The sequence below is a fragment of the Panulirus ornatus genome, chromosome 25 (genome assembly GCF_036320965.1).
Source record: "Panulirus ornatus isolate Po-2019 chromosome 25, ASM3632096v1, whole genome shotgun sequence".
In the NCBI taxonomy this organism is placed as follows: Eukaryota; Metazoa; Arthropoda; class Malacostraca; order Decapoda; family Palinuridae; genus Panulirus; species Panulirus ornatus.
In genome coordinates, this window is record NC_092248.1 from 24,456,977 (window position 1) to 24,481,192 (window position 24,216).

The 24,216-nt window shown below is 42.0% G+C and overlaps 1 protein-coding gene across 1 annotated transcript in view; it reads right to left on the reverse strand.

The window, feature by feature from the left end:
- Window positions 1-22,975, reverse strand: part of LOC139757342 (ionotropic receptor 21a-like) — a 94,344-nt gene extending 71,369 nt beyond the window's left edge. Inside the window, exons 1-3 of the mRNA XM_071677766.1 lie at window positions 22,746-22,975; window positions 6,984-7,150; window positions 319-444 (exon numbers count right to left, since the gene is read on the reverse strand). Of these exons, the coding sequence (XP_071533867.1) occupies window positions 319-444; window positions 6,984-7,150; window positions 22,746-22,975 (523 nt within the window). The remainder of the gene's footprint in view (window positions 1-318; window positions 445-6,983; window positions 7,151-22,745) is intronic.
- Window positions 22,976-24,216: the final 1,241 nt, after the last annotated feature.

Genomic DNA, 24,216 nt, shown 5'->3' on the forward strand with positions numbered 1-24,216 from the left:
TAATAATAATAATAATAATAATAATAATAATAATAATAATAATAATAATGATAATAATAATAATAATAATAATAATAATGATAATAATAATAATAATAATAATAATAATAATAATAATAATAATAATAATAATAATGATAATGATAGTAATAATAAAAATAATAATAATAAAGATAATGATAATAATAGTAATGACAATAATGATATGAAGAGAGATCTACACCTGGAGTGTACCACTGTCATACAGAAGACCTGTTATCAGTGATATACCGCAGAATACAGAGGTAGCCATCATGTTGTAGAGCCTTATGTACTCACCAGGGTAAAGGGAATTAGTCTGCTGGATGACAGAGGTCAAGTTCCAAGGATGAATGAGTTGGACTTCCGCCTCTCCGTTGTTACAGTAAAGACAGCGACGGTACAGCTGCACCCCGTCACTTACCACTGTTCATATGAATGGAAAAAAACACATGTACACACAAGTACACCCTACGTCACACACACACACACACACACACACACACACACACACACGTAGTTTTGCAGTGGATAGCCTTGCTGACCATGATTCACTCAGAAACATCAAATCATCAAATCTAGTTTATTATTCAGTCTACGCACTAAGATCTACTCACTATGCCTTAACATCTTTATTAAATTTTTGTGCTGTTCTTTCTTTTGACCGAATACAATGCTTATTATAAAGAGGTATGTATTATGTCTTTTGCTTTCAAGAATATTCATTTTTCTACTCATAATCTATTGTGTGTACAAGCAATCTAAATAAGAAAGGGACCATTTTCTGTTTCCTTTAAAAGTCAATCCAGTTTATGTGATCTAAATCATTATCTACACAGTCCATTAGATTCGTGTCTTAGATGGCGAATTAGGGGGGCAGAAGAGGTTGGCTGGAAATCCTTCTTTCCTGTAGTACTTTTCAAAAGGAAGAACAGATCAAGGAGCCAAGTGAGGAATTTTCCCTTTGAGGTTCTGTCGTCTATATCTGATACTACCTAGCTCACATGGGAAATGGCGAGTGTACAGGAAGCATAACTCCAAACAATTTCTATACACCCTCTCTAGCTTCGTCAACCAGACTCTTTTCATTTCCACACATCTCTTTTCCACTTTGATTACTTATTCTATCAAACCACCTTACACCACATATTGTCCTCAAACATTTCATTTGCAGTACATCCACCCTGCTCCGTACAACCCTTTCTATAACCTATGCCTCGCAACTATGTACCACTTTTAAGACTACTGTTCTTTCAAACACAACTACTTTTATAATCCCAGACAACATTCTCTTTTTCCACACATTCTTCATCGCTTCCAGAGCCTGCGTCCCTTCCCCACACCCTTCCTCTTCCATGCTTCCATTTGCAGCCACGTCCTACCCCAGGTTAGATATTTAAGACTCTTCACTTCCTCCAAATATTTTCGATTCAAACTCACGCCTCAACTAACTTGTCCCCAAACCCTGCTAAACTTAATGATTTTGCTTTCATTCACATCTACTCTATACCAACCTTCACTTGAAACCATTCGGTCTCTTCTCTTCCTACTCGCACACAGGCCTTACACCCTTGATGAAATATTCTCACTGCTTCTAGCAGCTTTCCTCCAGTACTTTATATTCTTAAGATCTTCTACAAGGCATTTCTATCAACCGTATGATATGCTTTCTCCAGATCGATAAACGCCACATACAAATTCATCCGTTTCTCTAAGTATTTCGCACACACATTTTGGAGATCAAAGACCTGATTCATACATCTTCGAATTCTGAAGCCACACTGCTCCTCCTCAATCTGATGCCGTATACATCCGGTCACCTTTTCAGTCCCTAGTCTTCTATATCAGGTACATTCAACAACCTTATACCCCTGTAGTTTGGACATTCACCTTTATCCCATGTTTTTACACAGTTGCAATATGCATGCATTCCACCAATTCTCAGGCACCTCACGATGATCCACACATACACTGAAAACCCATGCCAACCAATCAACAACAGTCACCGCCTTTCTTGGTTTTAATTGCAATACCATTCACTTCAGACACCTTGCTACGTTTCATCTTTCGTAAGGCTTTCACTGCCTCTTCTCTTTTCACCAAATCACTCTCCATGACTCTCTCACTTTGCATGCCACTGCAGCAAAAACACCCTACATCTGCCATTCTATCAATGATGTTCAACTGTCCTTCAAAATACTCACAACTTCTTCTCGCCACTTTGTCAATACCTGTTGCCACCTCCAATTTGGCCCCATTCACCGACGACTTATTTTTTCTTATGGTTTTCTCACATTATTAGCCTTCATCTAAAACAACTTATTCTCCCCAAAGTTTACTGATACTCGCTCACCCTACATGGGAATTGCTCACATTTTCAACTTCACCTTCCACTTCATCTCCTGCCTCTGTTTCTTATACATACTCATATCATTTAGTACTCCTCTTTTGTAATATCGGTCATGTGCTCTTTCTCCTCTCTCACTATCAACTTCACTTCATCGTGCCCGTGCCACTCACCAAACATTCTAATCTGCCCACCTCCCACCTTTTGCGTGCCACATACGTCTCTCGCACGTGCCAGCACTGCTTCTCTAAGTACCTCCCATTCCGACTCACCCCTCTTTCTTCATTTACTCTCTCCCTAGCCATTCTACACTACATCTCTCGTTGCACTTCTTCACACATGTCTCTTCTCCAAGATTATTTACCCTCACCACTCTTCTTCTCTCACCTGTAATATTTCCTCTTTTCCGGGAACCTGATTAAATCTTCACCCTCGTCTCCACAAGATAGTGATCAGACATCCCAGCATCTGCCCCTCTCAGCACGTTTACTTCCAGAAGTCTCCCTTTTACTTGCCTATCAATGAATATGCAATCAAATGATGCCTATTGACCATCTCTCCTACTCACATACGAATCTGTTCAGGTCTCTCATTTTAATCAAAGTAATCTCAATTACTAGTCTCTTTTCAGCTCCACAAGCTCTTCACCATTTTCACATATACTGAATAGCCTGTGCCCTTTAACTGCCATGTACTCATATTCGCATTCAAATCACCCATCACAAGTAACTGGCCTTTTTCATCAAAACTGTGAAGATGCTCACTCAGCTGCTCCCAAAATATTTGCTCCCATAATTTTTCTTCTCATAGCTAGGTGGATAACCTCTAAAAATCACCCATCTCTCGCCATCTACCTTCATATCTACCCACATCAGTCTACAATTTATTTCTGTCTATTCTTTCATACATTCCCATAACTCTAGCTTTAGTAGTATTACTCCTTCCTTAGCTCATGTCCTCTCACCAACCTCTGATTTACTCGTAAGACATCTGCCAACTGTTCTTCCCCTTCACCCTTGAACTTTGTTTCACTCAGAGCTAGAACATCCAGGTTTCTTTCTTCAAACATATATTTGTCTCTAATGTCTCCTCATTTTGGTTACATCCACACGTATTCAGACATCCCAGCCTGAGAATTCGAGGAGGATGAGCACTCCCCGCATGGCTCTTTCTGTTCCTTCTTTTAGAAAATGAAAGAGGTGACCGGGGTAGGGTTGTCTCCAGCACCTCATTCGTGCCCTATTTTACCTTTGTAGTTTGAACACTCACATCCATTTTCTTTGCCTGCATGCAACAGCGCTATATATGCATCCCGCCAATCCAGAATACCTTATCAACTAATAAAGAACATAGTCACCCACACCCAGTTTCTTAATAAATTTAATTTCAATACCATCCACTCCAGGCGCCTTGCAACATTTCGTTTCATGTAAGGCTTTCACCAACCTAAACATCTGCCACTGTATTATGATACACATTTAACACTCCATCAAAATATTCACATCTCACCTAATCACCGAATGTCATCACTTCCCCTCTCGCTCCCTTCACCGATCTTCCTATCTGTTCTCTTGTATTTCGGACACCATTTACCTACTACAAATTCTTCCTGCCGCTTTCTTTTTTACATCTCCTAATCTTGTCATTCCTTCTGTGTAAGTATTGCTCAAACGCCTTTCTTTTCTCTTTACTAGTAACTGCATTTCTTCATCAGCCACTCACTACCCTTTCTTATCTACCCACCTTCTACCTTTCGCATTCTATGCATCTCTGCCACATGCCAGCACTACTTCCCTAAAAGCCTAGCCTACTTCCCATGTTTCATTTACCCTCACCTTTTGCCATTCTACACTCAATCTCTCCTGGTACTTCCTCACACAAGTCTCTTTTCCAAGCTTACTTATTCTCACCGATCTCTTCTCCCCGACATTGTTTCCTCTATTTCTAGAACCTCTACAAATCTTCACCCTCGTTTCTATAAGATAGTCTCTGTGGTATACCGGGGTCGACGTGCTGTCAATGGATTGAATCAGGTCATGTGAAGCGTCTGGGGTAAGCCATGGAAAGTTCTGTGGGGCCTGCATGTGGAAAGGGAGCTGTGGTTTCGGGCATTATTACATGACAGCTAGAGACTGAGTGTGAACGAATGGGGCCTTTGTTGTCTTTTCCTAGCGCTACCTCGCACACATGAGGAGGGAGGGGGATGGTATTCCATGTGTGGCGAGGTGGCGATGGAAATGAATAAAGACAGACAGTATGAATTATGTACATGTGTATATATGTATATGTCTGTGTGTGTATATATATGTGTACATTGAGATGTATGGGTATGTATATTTGCGTGTGTGGACGTGTATGTATATACATGTGTATGGGAGTGGGTTGGGCCATTTCTCTCGTCTGTTTCCTTGCGCTACCTCGCAAACGCGGCAGACAGCGACAAAGCATAATACAAAATTAAAAAAAAAAAAAAATATATATATATATATATATATATATATATATATATATATATATATATATATATATATATATATATATGTTTGTTTGTGTGTGTGTGTGTGTGTGTGTGTGTGTGTGTGTGTGTGTGTGTGTGTATTATTGTTATCATTAATGTTTTTTATTATACATAGTCGCTGTTCCCGCGTTAGCGAGGTAGCGCAGGGAAACAAACGAAAGAATTGCCCAACCCACCTACATACACATATATATACATAAACGCTCACACACGCACATATACATACCTATACATTTCAACGTATACATACATATACATACACACACATATACAAATATATACACAGGTACCTATTCATACTTGCTGACTTCGTGCATTTCCGTCGTCACCCCGCCACACATGAAATCACCCCCCCCAACCCCCCAGCCCCCGCGCACGAGGTAGCCCGGTGAAAGACAACAAAGGCCTCATTCGTTCACACTCAGTCCCTAACTATAATGTGTAATGCAGCGAAACCACAGCTACCTTTCCACGTCCAGGCCCCAAAAAACTTTCATGTTTTACCCCAGACGCTTCACACGCCCTGATTCAATCCATTGACAGCACTTCGATCCCGGTATACAACATCCTTCCAATTCACTCTATTCCTTGCACGCCTTTCACTCTCCTGTTTGTTCAGGGCCCGATCGCTCAAAATCTTTTCCACTCCATCGTTCCACCTCCAGTGTGGTCTCCCACTTCTCCTCGTCCCCTCCACCTCTGACACATATATCCTTTTTGTGAATCTTTTCTCACTCATTCTCTCCATGTTACTAAACCATTTCAATACATCTTCCTCTGGTCTCTCTCAACTACACTATTTAATTTCCCACACATTTCTCTTACCCTTTCATTATTTACTCGACCAAACCACCACGCATATATACACATATGTATATTTGTATATTTCCCTCTGTACAACTCTATCTATAGCCCATGCCTTGCAACCATATGATATTGTTAGAACCTTTATTCCTTCAAACATACTCATTTTTCTCTCTGAAATAATGTTCTCACCTTCCACACATTCTTCAATGCTCCTAGAACCTTCACTCCCTCCCCCAACCTGTGAATCACTTCCGGTTCCATGATTCCATTCGCTGGTAAGTCCGATGCCAAATATCTTAAACACCTCACTTCTCCCAGTATTTCTCCACTCATACTTTCATCTCAATTAACTTGTCCCCCATCCCTACTGAACCTAATAACATTGCCCATATTCACATTTACTCTGTAGCTCCTCCTTTCACACATTTTTCCAAACTCAGTCACCAACTTCTGCAGTTTCTCTTTTGAATCTGCCACTATCGCTGTATCGTCTCCGGAAAAGAACTGCCTCATTTCTTAGATGCTCTCATCCCCAACGGACTGCATACTCGCCCCTTTCTATAAAACTCTTGCATTCACTTCCCTCACCACCCCGTCCATAAACAAATTTAACAACCATGGAGACATCTCACACTCCTGCCGCAGACCGACCTTCACTGGGAACTATTCACTCTCCTATTTTACTACTGGTACACATATCTTGCATTCTGGTAAAATCTTTTCACTGCCTCTTGCAGCTTGCCTTCTACGCCATATTTCTTTAAAACATTCCACAAAGCATCTCTTCAATCCTATCATATGCCTTCTCCAAATCCATAAATGATACATACAAATCCATCTATTTTTCTAAGTATTTCTCAAATACATTCTTCAAAGCCAACACCTGAACCACAGATCCTTTACCACTTCTGAAACCACACTGCTCTTCCCAAAATGATTCTCTGTACATGCCTTCATCCATCTTGATCTTAGTCTTTCATTATCAACATCATAGAGAACAGATTGTTTCAGGAACCACACACATTGATTGACACTTGTTTTGTTTTTAAGATCTACAAATGGTAATATTAAGAACACTCTTTAGGTCATGGTGCTGATGAAAGTTTTATTCGAATTCACCTTGTGTCCACCGGGTTTCTGCATCAGTAGAGAGAGAAACCATTAGAACATTTTGGTATAAGAATGATATTTTCTTTCGTAACATTACAAGAATATATCTTGTTTTGATTCCAAGATGAAATGTTAATACTGTCTGACTTTGTTGAACGATGTTTCTCGTAAGACATGGCGTACCGGTGTCTAGTGCAGTGGTGAGACTGTAGTCTGGGACGGCCAGGTAGAGGGCGTGGACGGTGTTACGTAGACTGTGGTGGAGGAGGACTGACTCCACTCCCGTCCTCCCACCCACCACCACCACGAGTGTGTCGGGCCGCTGCCACAGCTTGGATGCCTCCAGGAACCTACAGTTAGAAGTTGCCATACCATATTATGTCATTCCGTTTATTAGGGACTGAAGGGGTCTAAAGAGATATATATAATCATACACATGAAAAATATAGCCAACTATAGTTAGGTACATTTAATCAGAATAACAGAAATGATACGGGCATCCCAACAAAAGTAAACCCTATGATCTAGAACCTAATTAATATGTACCGTAAAGAAAGTAGAGCAAGTACAAACATGCACGACAAAAATGATCCCATTCCTTAGAAATCTGGCATATGATGAGGAGCTAAAACGATTGGATCTCTTATCCCTTAAAAAACGGAGACTTCGCGACGTCTTCATCCAAGTTTTCAAAATTCTAAACAAGTTCGATGAAGTATATCACAAATGTCTTTTCAAAATACAAGAAAATACGGTTACCAGGGCAAACGGAGTGAAACTCAAAGCTGAAAGATGTAGTACAGACGTTGGAAAAAGCTTTTCCTGTAGGCGTGTTAAGCAATGGAATATGTTACCGTCAGAAGTAGTGAATGTTAAGACTATAAATATCTTCCACAGTCTTTTAGACAAACATTTTACAAATTCAGACAGACTCTGAGAAAAACGCTAGAAATAAACGGTATAAACGACAGCGATAACAGGGACAGTAGAGGGCTGATGTGCGGGAGCAGGTAATCGCCGATGGTATAGAAAATTACTGAGTTAGATAACATTTTCTTGTCAAGCTAACCTTTTTTTTCTCATGAAAGCTCATGCAAACTCTCTCTCTCTCTCTCTCTCTCTCTCTCTCTCTCTCTCTCTCTCTCTCTCTCTCTCTCTCTCTCTCTCTCTCTCTCTCTCTCTCTCTTTTCTACAGGTATCATTTCAACCACTTTATTTGCGAGTTAACTGCAAGCGTCCCTAACCTAAGCCATAGACTTGAGGCAAACATGTAGCTGCCGCTTCCCATAGTTCCTGGGAAGAGGCTAGCCATTCGAGGATTGACCATTACGATCCTTGCTTCTTCCCTCAGAGAGGTAAGGTGGTGAGCTGTCTTCCTCGTTGCGTCTTCCTTGGAACGTCGGTGATAGGCATGTACCGGGCAGGGAGGTGTATCACCAGCACTACCCGCCCCCTGGGCAGCAATCGGAGGGTTAGTGATGGCTGCACAGTGAGCCACTACGTCACTGGCTGCCACTAGTTCTGGTAACTGTCTCTTCTTTATGCCCCTCCCACACGTGGGCTGCTGGCATCCATCCTACTAATATACAGTCTTCCCAACACGTATATAACACTTAACACACGTAATTCACATGACTTGTTCGTAACTCCATATTTTACTTGGGTGAGCGCTGTGGGGTATGCCTTTCGGTATTCGTCATACGTACTCGCAAGTATTCTTCCTTTAACATTTCATCCTGTGCAATCCACGTCTACACATTCATGAGTAGCACTAAAATTTTCGTCTTCATATTCTCTCACTTTTTTCATCTGGTATGACCCTAGTCTAGGGCAGTCAAAAAAATGAATGAAAAAATTGTGTGGTTTCACCTAAGCGCTTCAGATGCACCTCTTCTCCTGTTCACCATATCGCTCTATTTCATGCACCTCCCGCACCCTCCTGTATGTTAAGCCCCCAATCACTACATCCTTCCACTTCCTTCAAGGAATCCCTCTTTGTCATTCTCTATGGCTCATCCTCTCCAAACGTCTTTAACTCTCTCATACATACTCATTCCTTTTACTACCGCATCACTCATTCACCCAAACATTTCTTATTCGATCAACCTTCAGTACACCACATATTTTCCTCCGACATCTAATTTCCAGCCCATTACCAATCTTCGGTAATTTATGGTCAACGGGTTATGCCTCACGTTCATCAAAAAGCGTCAGGACTACGCGAATATCCCGTTGCTCACCAACGTGAGACGATGGGTAATCGAGTACACAGTATTCGAATAGTCATTTCCCTATAAAAGGGCATCATAGCCTAGCGAAAGCACTCACGCCTGTTGCACAGGGGTCCCGGGCTCGATCCTGGATATTGGAGGTTTGTATGTTCTATGAAGGTGCGTGGTCATATGCACTTTGTTCGTATATATATATATGTGTGTGTGTGTGTGTGTGTGTGTTATTTATTTTGCTTTGTCGCTGTCTCCCGCGTTAGCGAGGTAGCGCAAGGAAACAGACGAAAGAATGGCCCATCCCACGAACATACACATGTATATACATACACATCCACACACGCAGATATACATACCTATACCTCTAAACGTATACATATATATACACACAGAGACATATACATATATTCAAATGTGCATGATTCATACTGTCAGCCTTTATTCATTCTCATCGCCACCTCGCCACACACGGAATAACAAACCCTTCCCCCTCAAGTGTGCGAGGTAGTGCTAGGAAAAGTCAACAAAGGCCACATTCGTTCATACTCAGTCTCTAGCTGTCATGTAATAATGCACCGAAAACACAGCTCCCTTTCCATATCCAGGCCCCACAGAGCATTCCATGATTTACCCCAGAAGCTTCACAAGCCCTGGTTTAATCCATTGCAGCACGTTAACCCCGGTATACCATATCATTCCAATTCACTCTATTCCTTGCACGTCTTTCACCCTCCCGAATGTTTAGACCACGATCACTTAAAATCTTTTTCACTCCATCTTTCCACCTCCAATTTTGGCTCCCACTTCTCGTTCCCTCCACCTCTGACACATATATCCTCTTGGTCAATCTTTCCTCACTCATTCTCTCCATGTGACCAAAACATTTCAAAACACCCTCTTCTGCGCTCTCAACCACTCTCTTCATATTCCACACATCTCTCTTACCCTATTATTACTTACTCGATCAAACTCCCTCACACCACATATTGTCCTCAAACATCTCATTTGCAGCACATCCACCCTCCTGCGCACAACTCTATCCATAGCCCACTCCTCGCAACCATATAACATTGTTGGAACCACTATTCCTTCAAACATACCCATTTTTGCTTTCCAAGACAATGTTCTCGACTTCCACACATTCTTCAACACTCCCAAATTTTCGCCCCCTCCCCTACCCTATAAGTCACTTCGGTTTCCATGGTTCCATCCGATGACAAATCCACTCCCAGATATCTAAAACACTTCACTTCCTCCAGTTTTTCTCCATTCAAACTTACCTCCCAATTGACTTGACCCTTAAACCTACTGTACCTAATAACCTTGATGTTATTTACATTTACTCTCAGCTTTCTTCTTTCACACACTTTACTAAACTCAGTCACCAGCTTCTGCAGTTTCTCACATGAATCAGCCACCAGCGCTGTATCATCAGCGAACTACAACTGACTCACTTCTCAAGCTCTCTCATCCACAACGGCCTGCATACTTGCCCCTCTTTCCAAAACTCTTGCATTCACCTCCCTAAGTACCACATCCATAAACACATTAAACAACCGTGGAGAAATCACAAACCCCTGCCGCAAACCTACATTCACTGAGAACCAAACATTTTCCTTTCTTCCTACACGTACATATGCCTGACATCCTCGATAAAAACTTTTCACTGCTTCTAACAATTTTCCTTCCACACCATATATTCTTAATACCTTCCACAGAGCTTCTCTATCAACTCTATCATATACCTTCTCCAGATCCATAGATACTACATACAAAAACATTTGCTCTTCTAAGTATTTCATACATACATTCTTCAGAGCAAACACCAGATTCACACATCCTCTACCACTTCTGAAACCACACTGCTCTTCCCCAATCTGATGCTCTGTACATGCCTTCACCCTCTCAGTCAATACCCTCCCATATTTTTTCCCAGGAATACTCAACAAAATTATACCTCTGTAATTTGAGCACTCATTTTTATCCCCTTTGCCTTTGTACAATGGCACTATGCACGAATTCCGCCAATCCTCAAGCACCTTACCATGAATCATACATACATTAAATAACCTTACCAACCAGTCAATAATACAGTCACCCCCTTTTTAATAAATTCCACTGCAATACCATCCAAACCCGCTGCCTTACCGGCTTTCATCTTCCGCAAGGCTTTTACTACCTCTTCTCTTTTTACCAAATCATTTTCCCTAACGCTCTCACTTTGCACAACACCTCGACCAAAACACCCTATATCTCCCACTCTATCATCAAACACATTCAACAAACCTTCAAAATACTCACTCCATCGCCTTCTCACATCACCACTACTTTTTATGACCTCCCATTAAACCCCTTCACTGAAGTTCCTATTTGTTCCCTCGTCTTGCGCACTTTATTTATCTCCTTCCAAAACATCGTTTTGTTCTCCCTAAAATTTAATGATATTCTCTCACCTACACTCATATTTGCCCTCTTTTTCACCTCTTGCACCTTTCTCTTGACCTCCTACCTCTTTCTTTAATACATCTCCCAGTCATTTGCATTATTTTCCTGCAAAAATCGTCGAAGTGCCTCTCTCTTCTCTTTTACTAATAATCTTACGTCTTCATCCCACCACTCACTACCCTTTCTAATCTGCCCACCTCCCACGCTTCTCATGCCATAAGCATCTTTTGCGCAAGCCATCACTGCCTCCCTAAATATATTCCATTCCTACCCCACTCCCCTTACGTCCTTTGTTCTCACCTTTTTCCACTTTGTACTCAGTCTCTCCTGGTACATCCTCACACAAGTCTCCTTCCTAAGCTCACTTACTCTCACAACTCTTTTTATCTCAACAATCTCTTTTCTTTTATGAAAACCTCTACCAACCTTCACCTTTGCCTTCAGATAATGATCAGACATCCCTCCAGTTGCATCTCTCAGCACATTAATATCCAAAAGTCTCTCTTTCGTGCGCTTATCAATTAACACGTAATCAAATAATGCTCTCTGGCCATCTCTCCTACTTACATGCATATATTTATGTATATATCTGTTTTCAACGAGGTATTCCCAATCACCAGTCCTTTTTCTGTAAATAAATCTACAAGCTCTTCACCATTTCCATTTACAACACTGAACACCCCATGTACACCAATCATTCCCTCAACTGCAACATTGCTGCCTCTTGCATTCAAATCACGCATCACTATAACCCGGTCTCGTGCATCAAAACTGCTAGGACACTCACTCAGCTGCTCCCAATACACTTGCTTCTCATGATCTTTCTTCTCATGCCCAGGTGCATATGCACCAATAAATACCCTTCTCTCTCCATCCACTTTCAGTGTTACCCATACAAATCTAGAGTTTACTTTCTTACAATCTATCACATACTCCCACCACTCCTGTTTCAGGAGTAGTGCTACTCCTTCCCTTGCTCTTATCCTCTTACTAACCCATGACTTTACTCCCAAGACATTCCCAAACCGCTATTCCCCTTTACCATTAAGCTTCGTTTCACATCTAAGCCAAAACATCTAGGATCTTTTCCTTAAATATACTACCTACATCTCCTTTCTTCTCCTCTCGGTTACATCTGCACACATTAAGGCACCCCAATCAGAGCCTTCGAGGAGGATGAGCACTCCCCGCGTGAGTCCTTCTTCTGTTTTCCCTTTTATAAAGTTAAAGTACAAGGAGGGGAGGGTTTCTATCTCCTTTCCAGTCCCCTTTAGTCGCCTTCTACGACATATGAGGAATTCATAGGAACTATTCTTTCTAACCTATCCCCAGGGGGTGAGAGAGCTTAGGAAGTGAGTCAGTTGTTGTTCACTGATGATACAGCGCTGGTGGCTGATTCATGTGAGAAACTGCAGAAGCTGGTGACTGAGTTTGGTAAAGTGTGTGAAAGAAGAAAGTTAAGAGTAAATGTGAATAAGAGCAAGGTTATTAGGTACAGTAGGTTTGAGGGTCAAGTCAATTGGGAGGTAAGTTTGAATGGAGAAAAACTGGAGGAAGTAAAGTGTTTTAGATATCTGGGAGTGGATCTGGCGGCGGATGGAACCATAGAAGCGGAAGTGAATCATAGGGTGGGGGAGGGGGCGAAAATCCTGGAAGCCTTGAAGAATGAGTGGAAGTTGAGAACATTATCTCGGAAAGCAAAAATTGGTATGTTTGAAGGAATAGTGGTTCCAACAATGTTGTATGGTTGAGAGGCGTGGGTTATGGATAGAGTTGTGCCCAGGAGGGTGGATATGCTGGAAATGAGATGTTTGAAGACAATGTGTGGTGTGTGGTGGTTTGATCGAGTAAGTAATGTAAGGGTAAGAGAGATGTGTGGAAATAAAAAGAGCGAGGTTGAGAGAGCAGAAGAGGGTGTTTTGAAATGGTTTGGGCACATGGTGAGAATGAGTGAGGAAAGATTGACCAAGAGGATATATGTGTTGGAGGTGGAGGGAACGAGGAGAAGTGGGAGAACAAACTGGAGGTGGAAAGATGGAGTGAAAAAGATTTTGAGTGATTGGGGCCTGAACATGCAGGAGGGTGAAAGGCGGGCAAGGAATAGAGTGAATTGGATCGATGTGGTATACCGTGGTTGACGTGCTATCATTGGATTGAATCAGGGCATTTGAAGCGTCTGGAGTAAACCATGGAAAGTTGTGTGGGGCCTGGATGTGGAAAGGGAGCTGTGGTTTCGGGCATTATTGCATGACAGCTAGAGACTGAGTGTGAACGAATGGGGTCTTTGTTGTCTTTTCCTAGCGCTACCTCGCACACATGAGGGGGGAGAGGGATGGTATTCCATGTATGGCGAGGTGGGGATGGGAATGAATAAAAGGCAGACAGTGTGAATTGTGTGCATGGGTATATATGTATGTGTATGTGTGTGTATATATATGTGTACATTGAGATGTATAGGTAGCTATACTTGCGTGTGTGGACGTGTATGTATATACATGTGTATGGGGGAGGGTTGGGCCATTTCTTTCGTGTGTTTCCTTGCGCTACCTTGCAAACGCGGGAGACAGCGACAGAGCAAAAAAAAAAAAAAAAAAAGTATATTTATATATATATATACATATATATATATATATATATATATATATATATATATATATATATATATATATATATATATATTTATTTATTTTGCTTTGTCGCTGTCTCCTGCGTTAGCGAGGTAGCGCAAGGAAACAGACGAAAGAATGGCCCAGCCCAACCACATACACATATGTATACATACATGGCTACACACGGAAATAAACATACCTATACATCTCAACATATACATTTATATACACAAAGGCATATACATATATACACATGTACATAATTCATACAGTCTGCCTTTATTGATTACCATCGCCACCTCGCCACACATGAAATAACAGCAATATATATATATATATATATATATATATATATATATATATATATATATATCCCTGGGGATAGGGGAGAAAGAATACTTCCCACGTATTCCCTGCGTGTCGTAGAAGGCGACTAAAAGGGGAGGGAGCGGGGGGCTGGAAATCCTCCCCTCTCACTTTTTTTTTTTTTTTTTTTTTTTTTTTTTTTTCTTAATTTTCCAAAAGAGGGAACAGAGAAGGGGCCCAGGTGAGGATATTCCCTCAAGGGCCCAGTCCTCTGTTCTCAACGCTACCTCGCTAATGCGGGAAATGGCGAATAGTATGAAAGAAAGAATATATATATATATATATATATATATATCTTTTTTTTTATTTATTTATATTTTTTTATTATACTTTGTCGCTGTCTCCCGCGTTTGCGAGGTAGCGAAAGGAAACAGACGAAAGAAATGCCCCCCCCCCCACCCCATACACATGTATGTATTTTCGCCCCCTCCCCCACCCTATGATCCACTTCCGCTTCCATGGTTCCATCCGCTGCCAGATCCACTCCCAGATATCTAAAACACTTCACTCCCTCCAGTTTTTCTCCATTCAAACTCACCTCCCAATTGACTTGACCCTCAACCCTACTGTACCTAATAACCTTGCTCTTATTCACATTTACTCTTAACTTTCGTCTTCCACACACTTTACCAAACTCAGTCACCAGCTTCTGCAGTTTCTCACATGAATCAGCCACCAGCACTGTATCATCAGCGAACAACAACTGACTCACTTCCCAAGCTCTCTCATCCCCAACAGACTTCATACTTGCCCCTCTTTCCAAAACTCTTGCATTTACCTCCCTAACAACCCCATCCATAAACAAATTAAACAACCATGGAGACATCACACACCCCTGCCGCAAACCTACATTCACTGAGAACCAATCACTTTCCTCTCTTCCTACACGTACACATGCCTTACATCCTCGATAAAAACTTTTCACTGCTTCTAACAACTTTCCTCCCACACCATATATTCTTAATACCTTCCACAGAGCATCTCTATCAACTCTATCATATGCCTTCTCCAGATCCATAAATGCTACATACAAATCCATTTGCTTTTCTAAGTATTTCTCACACACATTCTTCAAAACAAACACCAGATCCACACATCCTCTACCAATTCTGAAACCGCACTGCTCTTCCCCAATCTGATGCTCTGTACATGCCTTCACCCTCTCAATCAATACCCTCCCATATAATTTACCAGGAATACTCAACAAACTTATACCTCTGTAATTTGAGCACTCACTCTTATCCCCTTTGCCTTTGTACAATGGCACTATGCACGCATTCCGCCAATCCTCAGGCACATCACCATGAGTCATACATACATTAAATAACCTTACCAACCAGTCAACAATACAGTCACCCCCTTTTTTAATAAATTCCACTGCAATACCATCCAAACCTGCTGCCTTGCCGGCTTTCATCTTCCACAAAGCTTTCACTACCTCTTCTCTGTTTACCAAATCATTTTCCCTAACCCTCTCACTTTGCACACCACCTCGACCAAAGCACCCTATATCTACCACTCTATCATCAAACACATTCAACAAACCTTCAAAATACTCACTCCATCTCCTTCTCACATCACCACTACTTGTTATCACCTCCCCATTTGCGCCCTTCACTGAAGTTCCCATTTGCTCCCTTGTCTTACGCACTTTATTTACCTCCTTCTAGAACATCTTTTTATTCTCCCTAAAATTTAATGATACTCTCTCACCCCAACTCTCATTTGCCCTTTTTTCACCTCTTGCACCTTTCTCTTGACCTCCTGTCTCTTTCTTTTATACATCTCCCACTCAATTGCATTTTTTCCCTGCAAAAATCGTCCAGATGCCTCTCTCTTCTCTTTCACTAATACTCTTACTTCTTCATCCCACCACTCACTACCCTTTCTAATCAACCCACCTCCCACTCTTCTCATGCCACAAGCATCTTTTGCGCAATCCATCACTGATTCCCTAAATACATCCCATTCCTCCCCCACTCCCCTTACTTCCATTGTTCTCATCTTTTTCCATTCTGTACTCAGTCTCTCCTGGTACTTCCTCACACAGGTCTCCTTCCCAAGCTCACTTACTCTCACCACCCTCTTCACCCCAACATTCACTCTTCTTTTCTGAAAACCCATACAAATCTTCACCTTAGCCTCCACAAGATAATGATCAGACATCCCTCCAGTTGCACCTCTCAGCACATTAACATCCAAAAGTCTCTCTTTCGCACGCCTGTCAATTAACACGTAATCCAATAACGCTCTCTGGTCATCTCTGGCCATATATATATTTATTCATTTATTTTGCTTTGTCGCTGTCTCCCGCGTTTGCGAGGTAGCGCAAGTAAACAGACGAAAGAAATGGCCCAACACACCCCCATACACATGTATATACATACACGTCCACACACGCAAATATACATACCCATACATCTAAATGTACACATATATATACACACTCAGACACCTGCATATATACACATGCACATAATTCACACTGCCTTTATTCATTCCCATCGCCACCTCGCCACACATGGAATAACATCCCCCTACCCATTCATGTGTGCGAGGTAGCGCTAGGTAAAGACAACAAAGGCCCCATTCGTTCACACTCAGTCTCTAGCTGTCATGGAATAATGCCCGAAACCACAGCTCCCTTTCCACATCCAGGCCCCACAGAACTTTCCATGGTTTACCCCAGACGCTTCACATGCCTTGATTCAATCCATTGACAGCACGTCGACCCCGGTATACCACATCGATCTAATTCACTCTATTCCTTTCTCGCCTTTCACCCTCCTGCATGTTCAGGCACCGATCACTCAAAATCTTTTTCACTTCATCTTTCCACCTCCAATTTGGTCTCTCACTTCTCCTCGTTCCCTCCACCTCCGACACATATATCCTCTTGGTCAATCTTTCCTCACTCATTCTCTCCATGTGCCCAAACCATTTCAAAACACCCACTTCTGCTCTCTCAACCACGCTCTTTTTATTTCCACACATCTCTCTTACCCTTACATTACTTACTCGATCAAAGCACTTCACACCACATATTGTCCTCAAACATCCCATTTCCAGCACATCCACCCTCCTGCGCACAACTCTATCCATAGCCCACGCCTCGCAACCATTCAACATTGCTGGAACCACTATTCCTTCAAACATAGCCATTTTTGCTTTCCGAGATAATGTTCTCGACTTCCACACATTCTTCAAGGCTCCCAGGATTTTCGCCCCCTCCCTCACCCTATGATTCACTTCCGCTTCCATGGTTCCATCCGCTGCCAGATCCACTCCCAGATATCTAAAACACTTTACTTCCTCCAGTTTTTCTCCATTCAAACTTACCTCCCAATTGACTTGACCCTCAACGCTACTGTACCTAATAACCTTGCTCTTATTCACATTTACTCTCAACTTTCTTCTTTCTCACACTACCAAACTCAGTCACCAGCTTCTGCAGTTTCTCACATGAATCAGCCACCAGCGCTGTATCATCAGCGAACAACAACTGACTCACTTCCCAAGCTCTCTCGTCCCCAACAGACTTCATATTTGGTCCTCTTTCGAAAACTTTTGCCATCACCTCCCTAACAACCCCCTCCATAAATATATTAAACAACCATGGAGACATCACACACTCCTGCAGCAAACCTACATTCACTGAGAACCAATCACTTTCCTCTCTTCCTACACGCACACATGCCTTACATCCTCGATAAAAACTTTTCACTTCTAATAACTTGCCTCCCACACCATATATATATATATATGTGTGTGTGTGTGTGTGTGTGTGTGTGTGTGTGTGTGTGTGTGTGTGTGTGTGTGTGTGTGTGTGTGTCTCTCTCCGTGTGAGTGTGGGGCGGGGAGAGGGGGGGCGAACCAGTGTGGATATGTGCATATTTGTGTGTGTGTGTGTGTGTGTGTGTGTGTGTGTGTGTGTGTGTGTGTGTGTGTGTGTGTGTGTGTATGTGTGTGTGTGTGTGTGTGTGTGTCTGTGTGTGTATATGAACGTTCGTGCTGTCATAATGAAATTCTAAGTCACTTCTCTCGTGAGGATACGTTTTTGTGACGTCTTGTTCGAGTGCACCTTACGATGTTGGAGGAAATATGTTTTACTGGATTACATTATTTTTTTCTTAAAAGAAGTTTACAGAAGTATCTAGTCTGTGAAATGTAGTTTTTTCTTCTTCTTAGGAGATAATGAATTTTTTTGAGTGTGATTTTATCTCCTGCATCACCAGCATTTACTTGTATTTGTGTTCTTTGCCTTTTTTTTGTGTTCTCGTGTTTTATATGATTTATTCCCTTATATGATTTTCTTCCCACTCATTATTGCTCTTCGTGTTGTTTGCGTGTAAGGGGTATATGATGATCCTTCAACCACATAAGCCTAGAGCTGCTATGGGTAAATCTGTAAGTGACGCTCTAAGAAATGACAGTCTTGTAATCTGTTGTTACATTAGCTGCTTTTTTATGTTTCAGTACTCTGCTGTCAGAGAGAGGGAGGGCTCAGATGGTAATGTCCCCTCCCATGAACCATGCAAATCTAAGGTCTATTTCTCTGACTACACCTTATCGTATGGCTCTGCCACCAGTGAGAGTGAGGCGCTCAGGTGATAGTGTATTGGTCTTTCCCAATACTCCAGCTAACTGAAGAATTATCCCATCCCTTACTCTTGAAGCAACCCATCAGGTAGTAGGTTGTTGAAAACAGCCACCCATGGTGGTACCACCGTCTTGACTGAGAAGCGTTAAAGTGGTCCCCGGAACCATCTTACACTCTCGGGCGAGTCCTGCCATCTTCAAACAAGCATCATTCACCTACTCAAACCCTGCTTACTATCATTATTTTTTTCACATAATAACTTTTGTCAATTCCTGTGCACTCAAACTCTTGTAAGTATCATCATGACAGAGTCCATCAGATCGATGTTTCTAGTTCCCGGCATCAAGGCGTACTAAGAATCTCCGGGTTTCTGCCAGACTCTACTGCCAATGAGAGGGAGAACTCTAGCAGTGGTAATGCCGGTCCCTCTCACGACCTTTCCCCTCTGTCAGACCTTCCTCTTTTTCTCATCACTGTACCAACAGACATGGTCTCTCTAGTAGTCTCTCCTCACTTGAACACCATCTACCTAGTACCTCTCTTAATATCTTACTTCTGTATGAGACACAGTTGTCTGATGATGTTCTTACCAGTCCCTTTTTCATATCTAACTATAACCTCCATACACGATTCCGGTTCAAAGATGATGTTTGTGCTTATTCCATCAACACACCCGTTGCACGCCTCAAGGACCTTTAGTCTCCAAATTCTGATGTTTTATGGCTAAAGGTCTGTCTCCCTACTACCACATTTTTCCTCTGTTTTGACCATCAAAATTCATGCCATGAGACTGTGACATCCTCTCATCCGCAAGCCAAGATCATCTACCCAGGGGATTTCAACGTTCTCTACAGGGAATGGGTGAGGACCTCCCATACGGTTGGTGGAGGGATTGAAACTCTTACGTTCTCCATTCACAATGTTCAAGAGCAAATTATCTGCCATCCCACCCATATACCTGACCGCTGTGACCACTCTCCTAATATTATGGATTTATTTTTGCTTTTAGTGTATCTCACTGTAAATACACAATCACGTCCCAAATTGGTTTTTCTGGCCACACTCTTATACATGAATGTATTCTAACGGCATCTCCCCTCCAGTAGCTCCTGAACGTAAATACTGACACTTCAACAAAGCTGACTGAATTAACTTGGGTAACTTCTTTTCTGACTTTCCTTGGGTAAGTTAATGTCTCTTATGTAGTGATGCTTTTGTACCCGCTAAACGCATAGCACAGGTTATTGTTGCAGAAATGGAAGAATTTATCCAATTTTTTTCCAGAAGGACCTCTTCACCCAAATAATAGTTCAACCGTTCCTGTTCTAAAGGCCATTCTGGCAAGGGACCAGGCATCTCTGGCTGGAAAAGCTCTCCTCCCTCTAGCTCCCATCCGGCTTTTATCACTGCTCGTAATCACTGCAAGTACGTTATCCGTGAGGCGAAGCGTTCCTTTATTCAGAGGAAAGTGATACCCCTCTCCTCGTCATCCACTGATAGGTCTTTCTGGTCTTTAGCTAAGGACATCTCTAACAACTTATGTCGCTCGAACTTTCCTCCAGTTTTCCGTTCTTATGATACAATAGGTGTCTTTCCTGTAGACAAAGCAACTCCCTTTGGTTCCCTTTCTGCCTCTAATTCTACCTTGGAGGACTTTAACATTACTTCACCCCTTTATGCTCCTCTTACTAATACTATGCCTCTTCCTGTAATCTCTTTTAGGGCTCTCCGAAAAGCGCTTCGTTTTTTTAATCCTAGCAAGGCTTATGATCTTGATGGCATCCATCCACGTGTACTAAAAGAGAATGTCTCTGAACTTACACCTGTGCTTGCTCGTCTGTCCCCTTCCTGTTTAAAAACCAAAACTTTTCCTTCTCCTTGGAAGCATGCATTGATGCACCCCATCCCTAAGAAGAGTGACCGTTCTGATCCCTCTACCCTCCTATTGCTTTGACATCTACCATTTCCAAAATCCCCCCTCAACTCCCATATTCTTAAACACTTCGAAAATCACAGTGTTTTATCTGATCAGCAGCATAGCTTCCGTAAGGCAAGATCCACCGATGATATTCTTTCTTATCTAATTAATGTCTGGGCATCATCCCTGAGTCATGTGTAGTTGCCCTTGACATATCTAAGACTTTTGACAGGGTGTGGCATCTAGGTCTCATCTCTAAGCTCCCATCTTTTGACTTCCCTCTCTCCTTTGCTCCATCATATCTAGCTTCCTCCCCGGCCGATGTATCTCTGTGGTTGTTGATGGATCAGCCCCCCCTTTCCATCAACTTGCAGTGTGCTCAAGGTTCTCTCCTGCCCCCAACACTTTTTATCTATTTTTCAAATGATTGCCTCTCCCCAACAAATAATCCAATGCTTTCATACGCTGACGACACAACGCTGCATTCATCCACATCCTTCAATTCTACTCTCTCTTCTCTCACTTGATCTGCATCTCGTCTTGACACAGCTTTCTCAATAAACTCAGACTTGTACAGGATATATCTGTGGGGTACACAAAATCTCGTTTTTTAATTCCCCCAAGACCCAATATCTACCCATCTCTCTATCGAAAAGTCATAACAACTCTCATCTTTCCTTTGACATTTCTGTAGATTCCACCATGTAACTCACTAAACATACTTGGCATGACTGTAACATCCACTCTTTCTCAGAAACCCCAAATTGTAGTAATAGCTAAGTCTCCCTCTATCAAACTGGGTGTCCTGTTTCGATGTCGAAAGCTTTTTCTTCTAAATAGTTGCTCCGTTTATACAAAGGATTGAATCGACCTTGCATGGAGCACTGCTCTCACATTTAGGATGGTTCTAGCTCCTTATGCTTACTTGACAGTTAAGTCGAAAACGATCCGACTTATAAACTGTCCCAAGCTTTCAAACTTCATCCCCTTGCCCTACGCCGCAAAGTTGGTTCAATTTCCCTCTTCTGTAGTCATTGTTCTGGATTTTTCTCCCGAGTTGTAGCTGCTTGTGTACTCCCATCACTAGCTACACCACGCAATACTCGGCAAGCTGCTGTGTCACATGATTATTTTGTGGCCATCGGCAACTCAAGGGTGGGCCGTTTTGATACCTGCTTCTTTCCGTAGATGTCAGACCTTTGGAACTCTCTACCTTCTTATGTCTTTCCCAGTAACTTTGACGTGTCACATTTCACAAGAGAGGCTTATTTCCTCCAAAATATGTAAATACTTTCCCTTGTCTTTTCTTTCTCAGTTGTATTATTCTCTATATTTCAATCAAGGCCCGGCCTTCATGTGAACATTTGCCAGTGACTGGAGCTTTCAACATAAAAAGAATGAATGTGTATGTCTCCCTCACGCAAGTCTCCTTTCCAAGCTAACTTACTCTCACCACTCTCTTCTCTCTAATATTTGCTCTTCTTTTTTGAAAACCTCTATAAATCTTTACCTTCGCCTCAGCAAGATAGTGATCAGACATCCCATCACCAGCTGCCCCTCTCAGCACAATAACATCCAAAAGTCTCTGTTTTACGCGTCTATCAATTAACAAGTATGTATACGAGAGGGGATGTATCTTTCTCCGTCTGTTTCCTGGCACTACCTTGTTCACGCGGGAATATGATAATAAATGAATAGATAATGATAATCAATAGTACTACTACTAACAATAATACCAATTATGATGACAATTGATTATGATAAAAGAGGTGCAGTCCTCACCTGAGGGTGAAGTTGGTGAGGTTGGTGAGGTTGTTGTTGTTGTTGTTGTTGTTGTTGTTGTTGTTGTTGTTGTTGTTGTTGATGATGTTGAGGTCGAGGATGAGGGTATGGCAGGTGGTCCTGGTGTCTCCCCACAGCCCCTGGAGGAGGTGGTCCTGGGCCAGCTTCTCCTGGGAGAACACCCTCTCTGCCTCGACTACCACTGTGCCGTGCTTCATACGTTCGTTCATACTTCTGAAGTATGATCATTATAATGAATATCTAATGTTCAGGTTTACAGGAATTATGACACAATATCTGCAGAAAAGAGGAACTTAAGGATACATTAGTGATAGTTCTCAAGTACACTGACACAGGCAAAACATTGACTATGATGTACAGTGTAAAGTTCTTAATGTACAGTAAACCCGCCAATAAGAATGACTTTACTCAGCATTTCTCGGTCCATAACGAAACAACGTCTCGAGAAATCACTGGGTTCCTCATTATAGCAAGTAGAACATCCAGTCAAGATTACCTACTGAAAGATAATACGAGACGTTCATGAGGTTATGTTACTCTGAGGGTTTCTTCATTATACCTAAAAGACGATCCCAATATAGGGAAAGGCGCTAATGTGGGTGGGTAGGGGAGGAGGGTGTGTGTGTGAAAGCAACACAGTGAAAAATAAAGGGTATACAACACCTGTTAATATACGGGAGACCTTGAGTATGAATTAGTTCATAGAAAACATGGGAATAGATAATCATTGTACATCAAGGACAGAGATAAGTGATATATTTAGAGCAGAAAGTGGTAAAAGTATACTTGGTTCTCGCCGTACAACACCAGCCTTTTCAGGCCGAGCATTGTCTACTATATATGGTCGTAATCCTAGTAAGGGACAGTGATTAAGGAGGGTCATGTGGCGGGGGATGACCTGGGTACGTGGATGTGTCTTGAACAACTTTTTTATGTATTCATGTCTTGTCATTTCAACTCTCATTTGCCCTCTATTCAACCTTTGCACCTTTCTTTGGACCTCCTGCCGCTATTTTTTTCTTTTTTTATACATTTCCCAGTCATTTGCATTTCTTTTTTGTAAGCAGCGTCCAAACGCCTCTCTTTTCTCTTTCACTTACAACTTTACTTCTCCATCCTACCACCCACTACCCTTTCTAATTTGCACACCTCCCACCTTTCTCACGCCATATCTTTTGCACGTGCCATCACTGCTTCCCTAAATACATCCCACTCCTCACGCGCACCTTCACGTCATTTGCTCTAACCTTTTGCCGATCTCTCCTGGTACTTCTTTACACAAGTCTCCTCTTCTCCCTAATATTATCTCTTGAAAACCTTTACAAATCTTCACCTTCCCCTCCACAAGGTAGTGATCAGATATACCTCTAGCTGCCCCTCTCAGCACATGAACATCCAAAAGTCTCTCTTTTACAAGCTTGTCAATTAACACAATCTGATAATGCCCTTT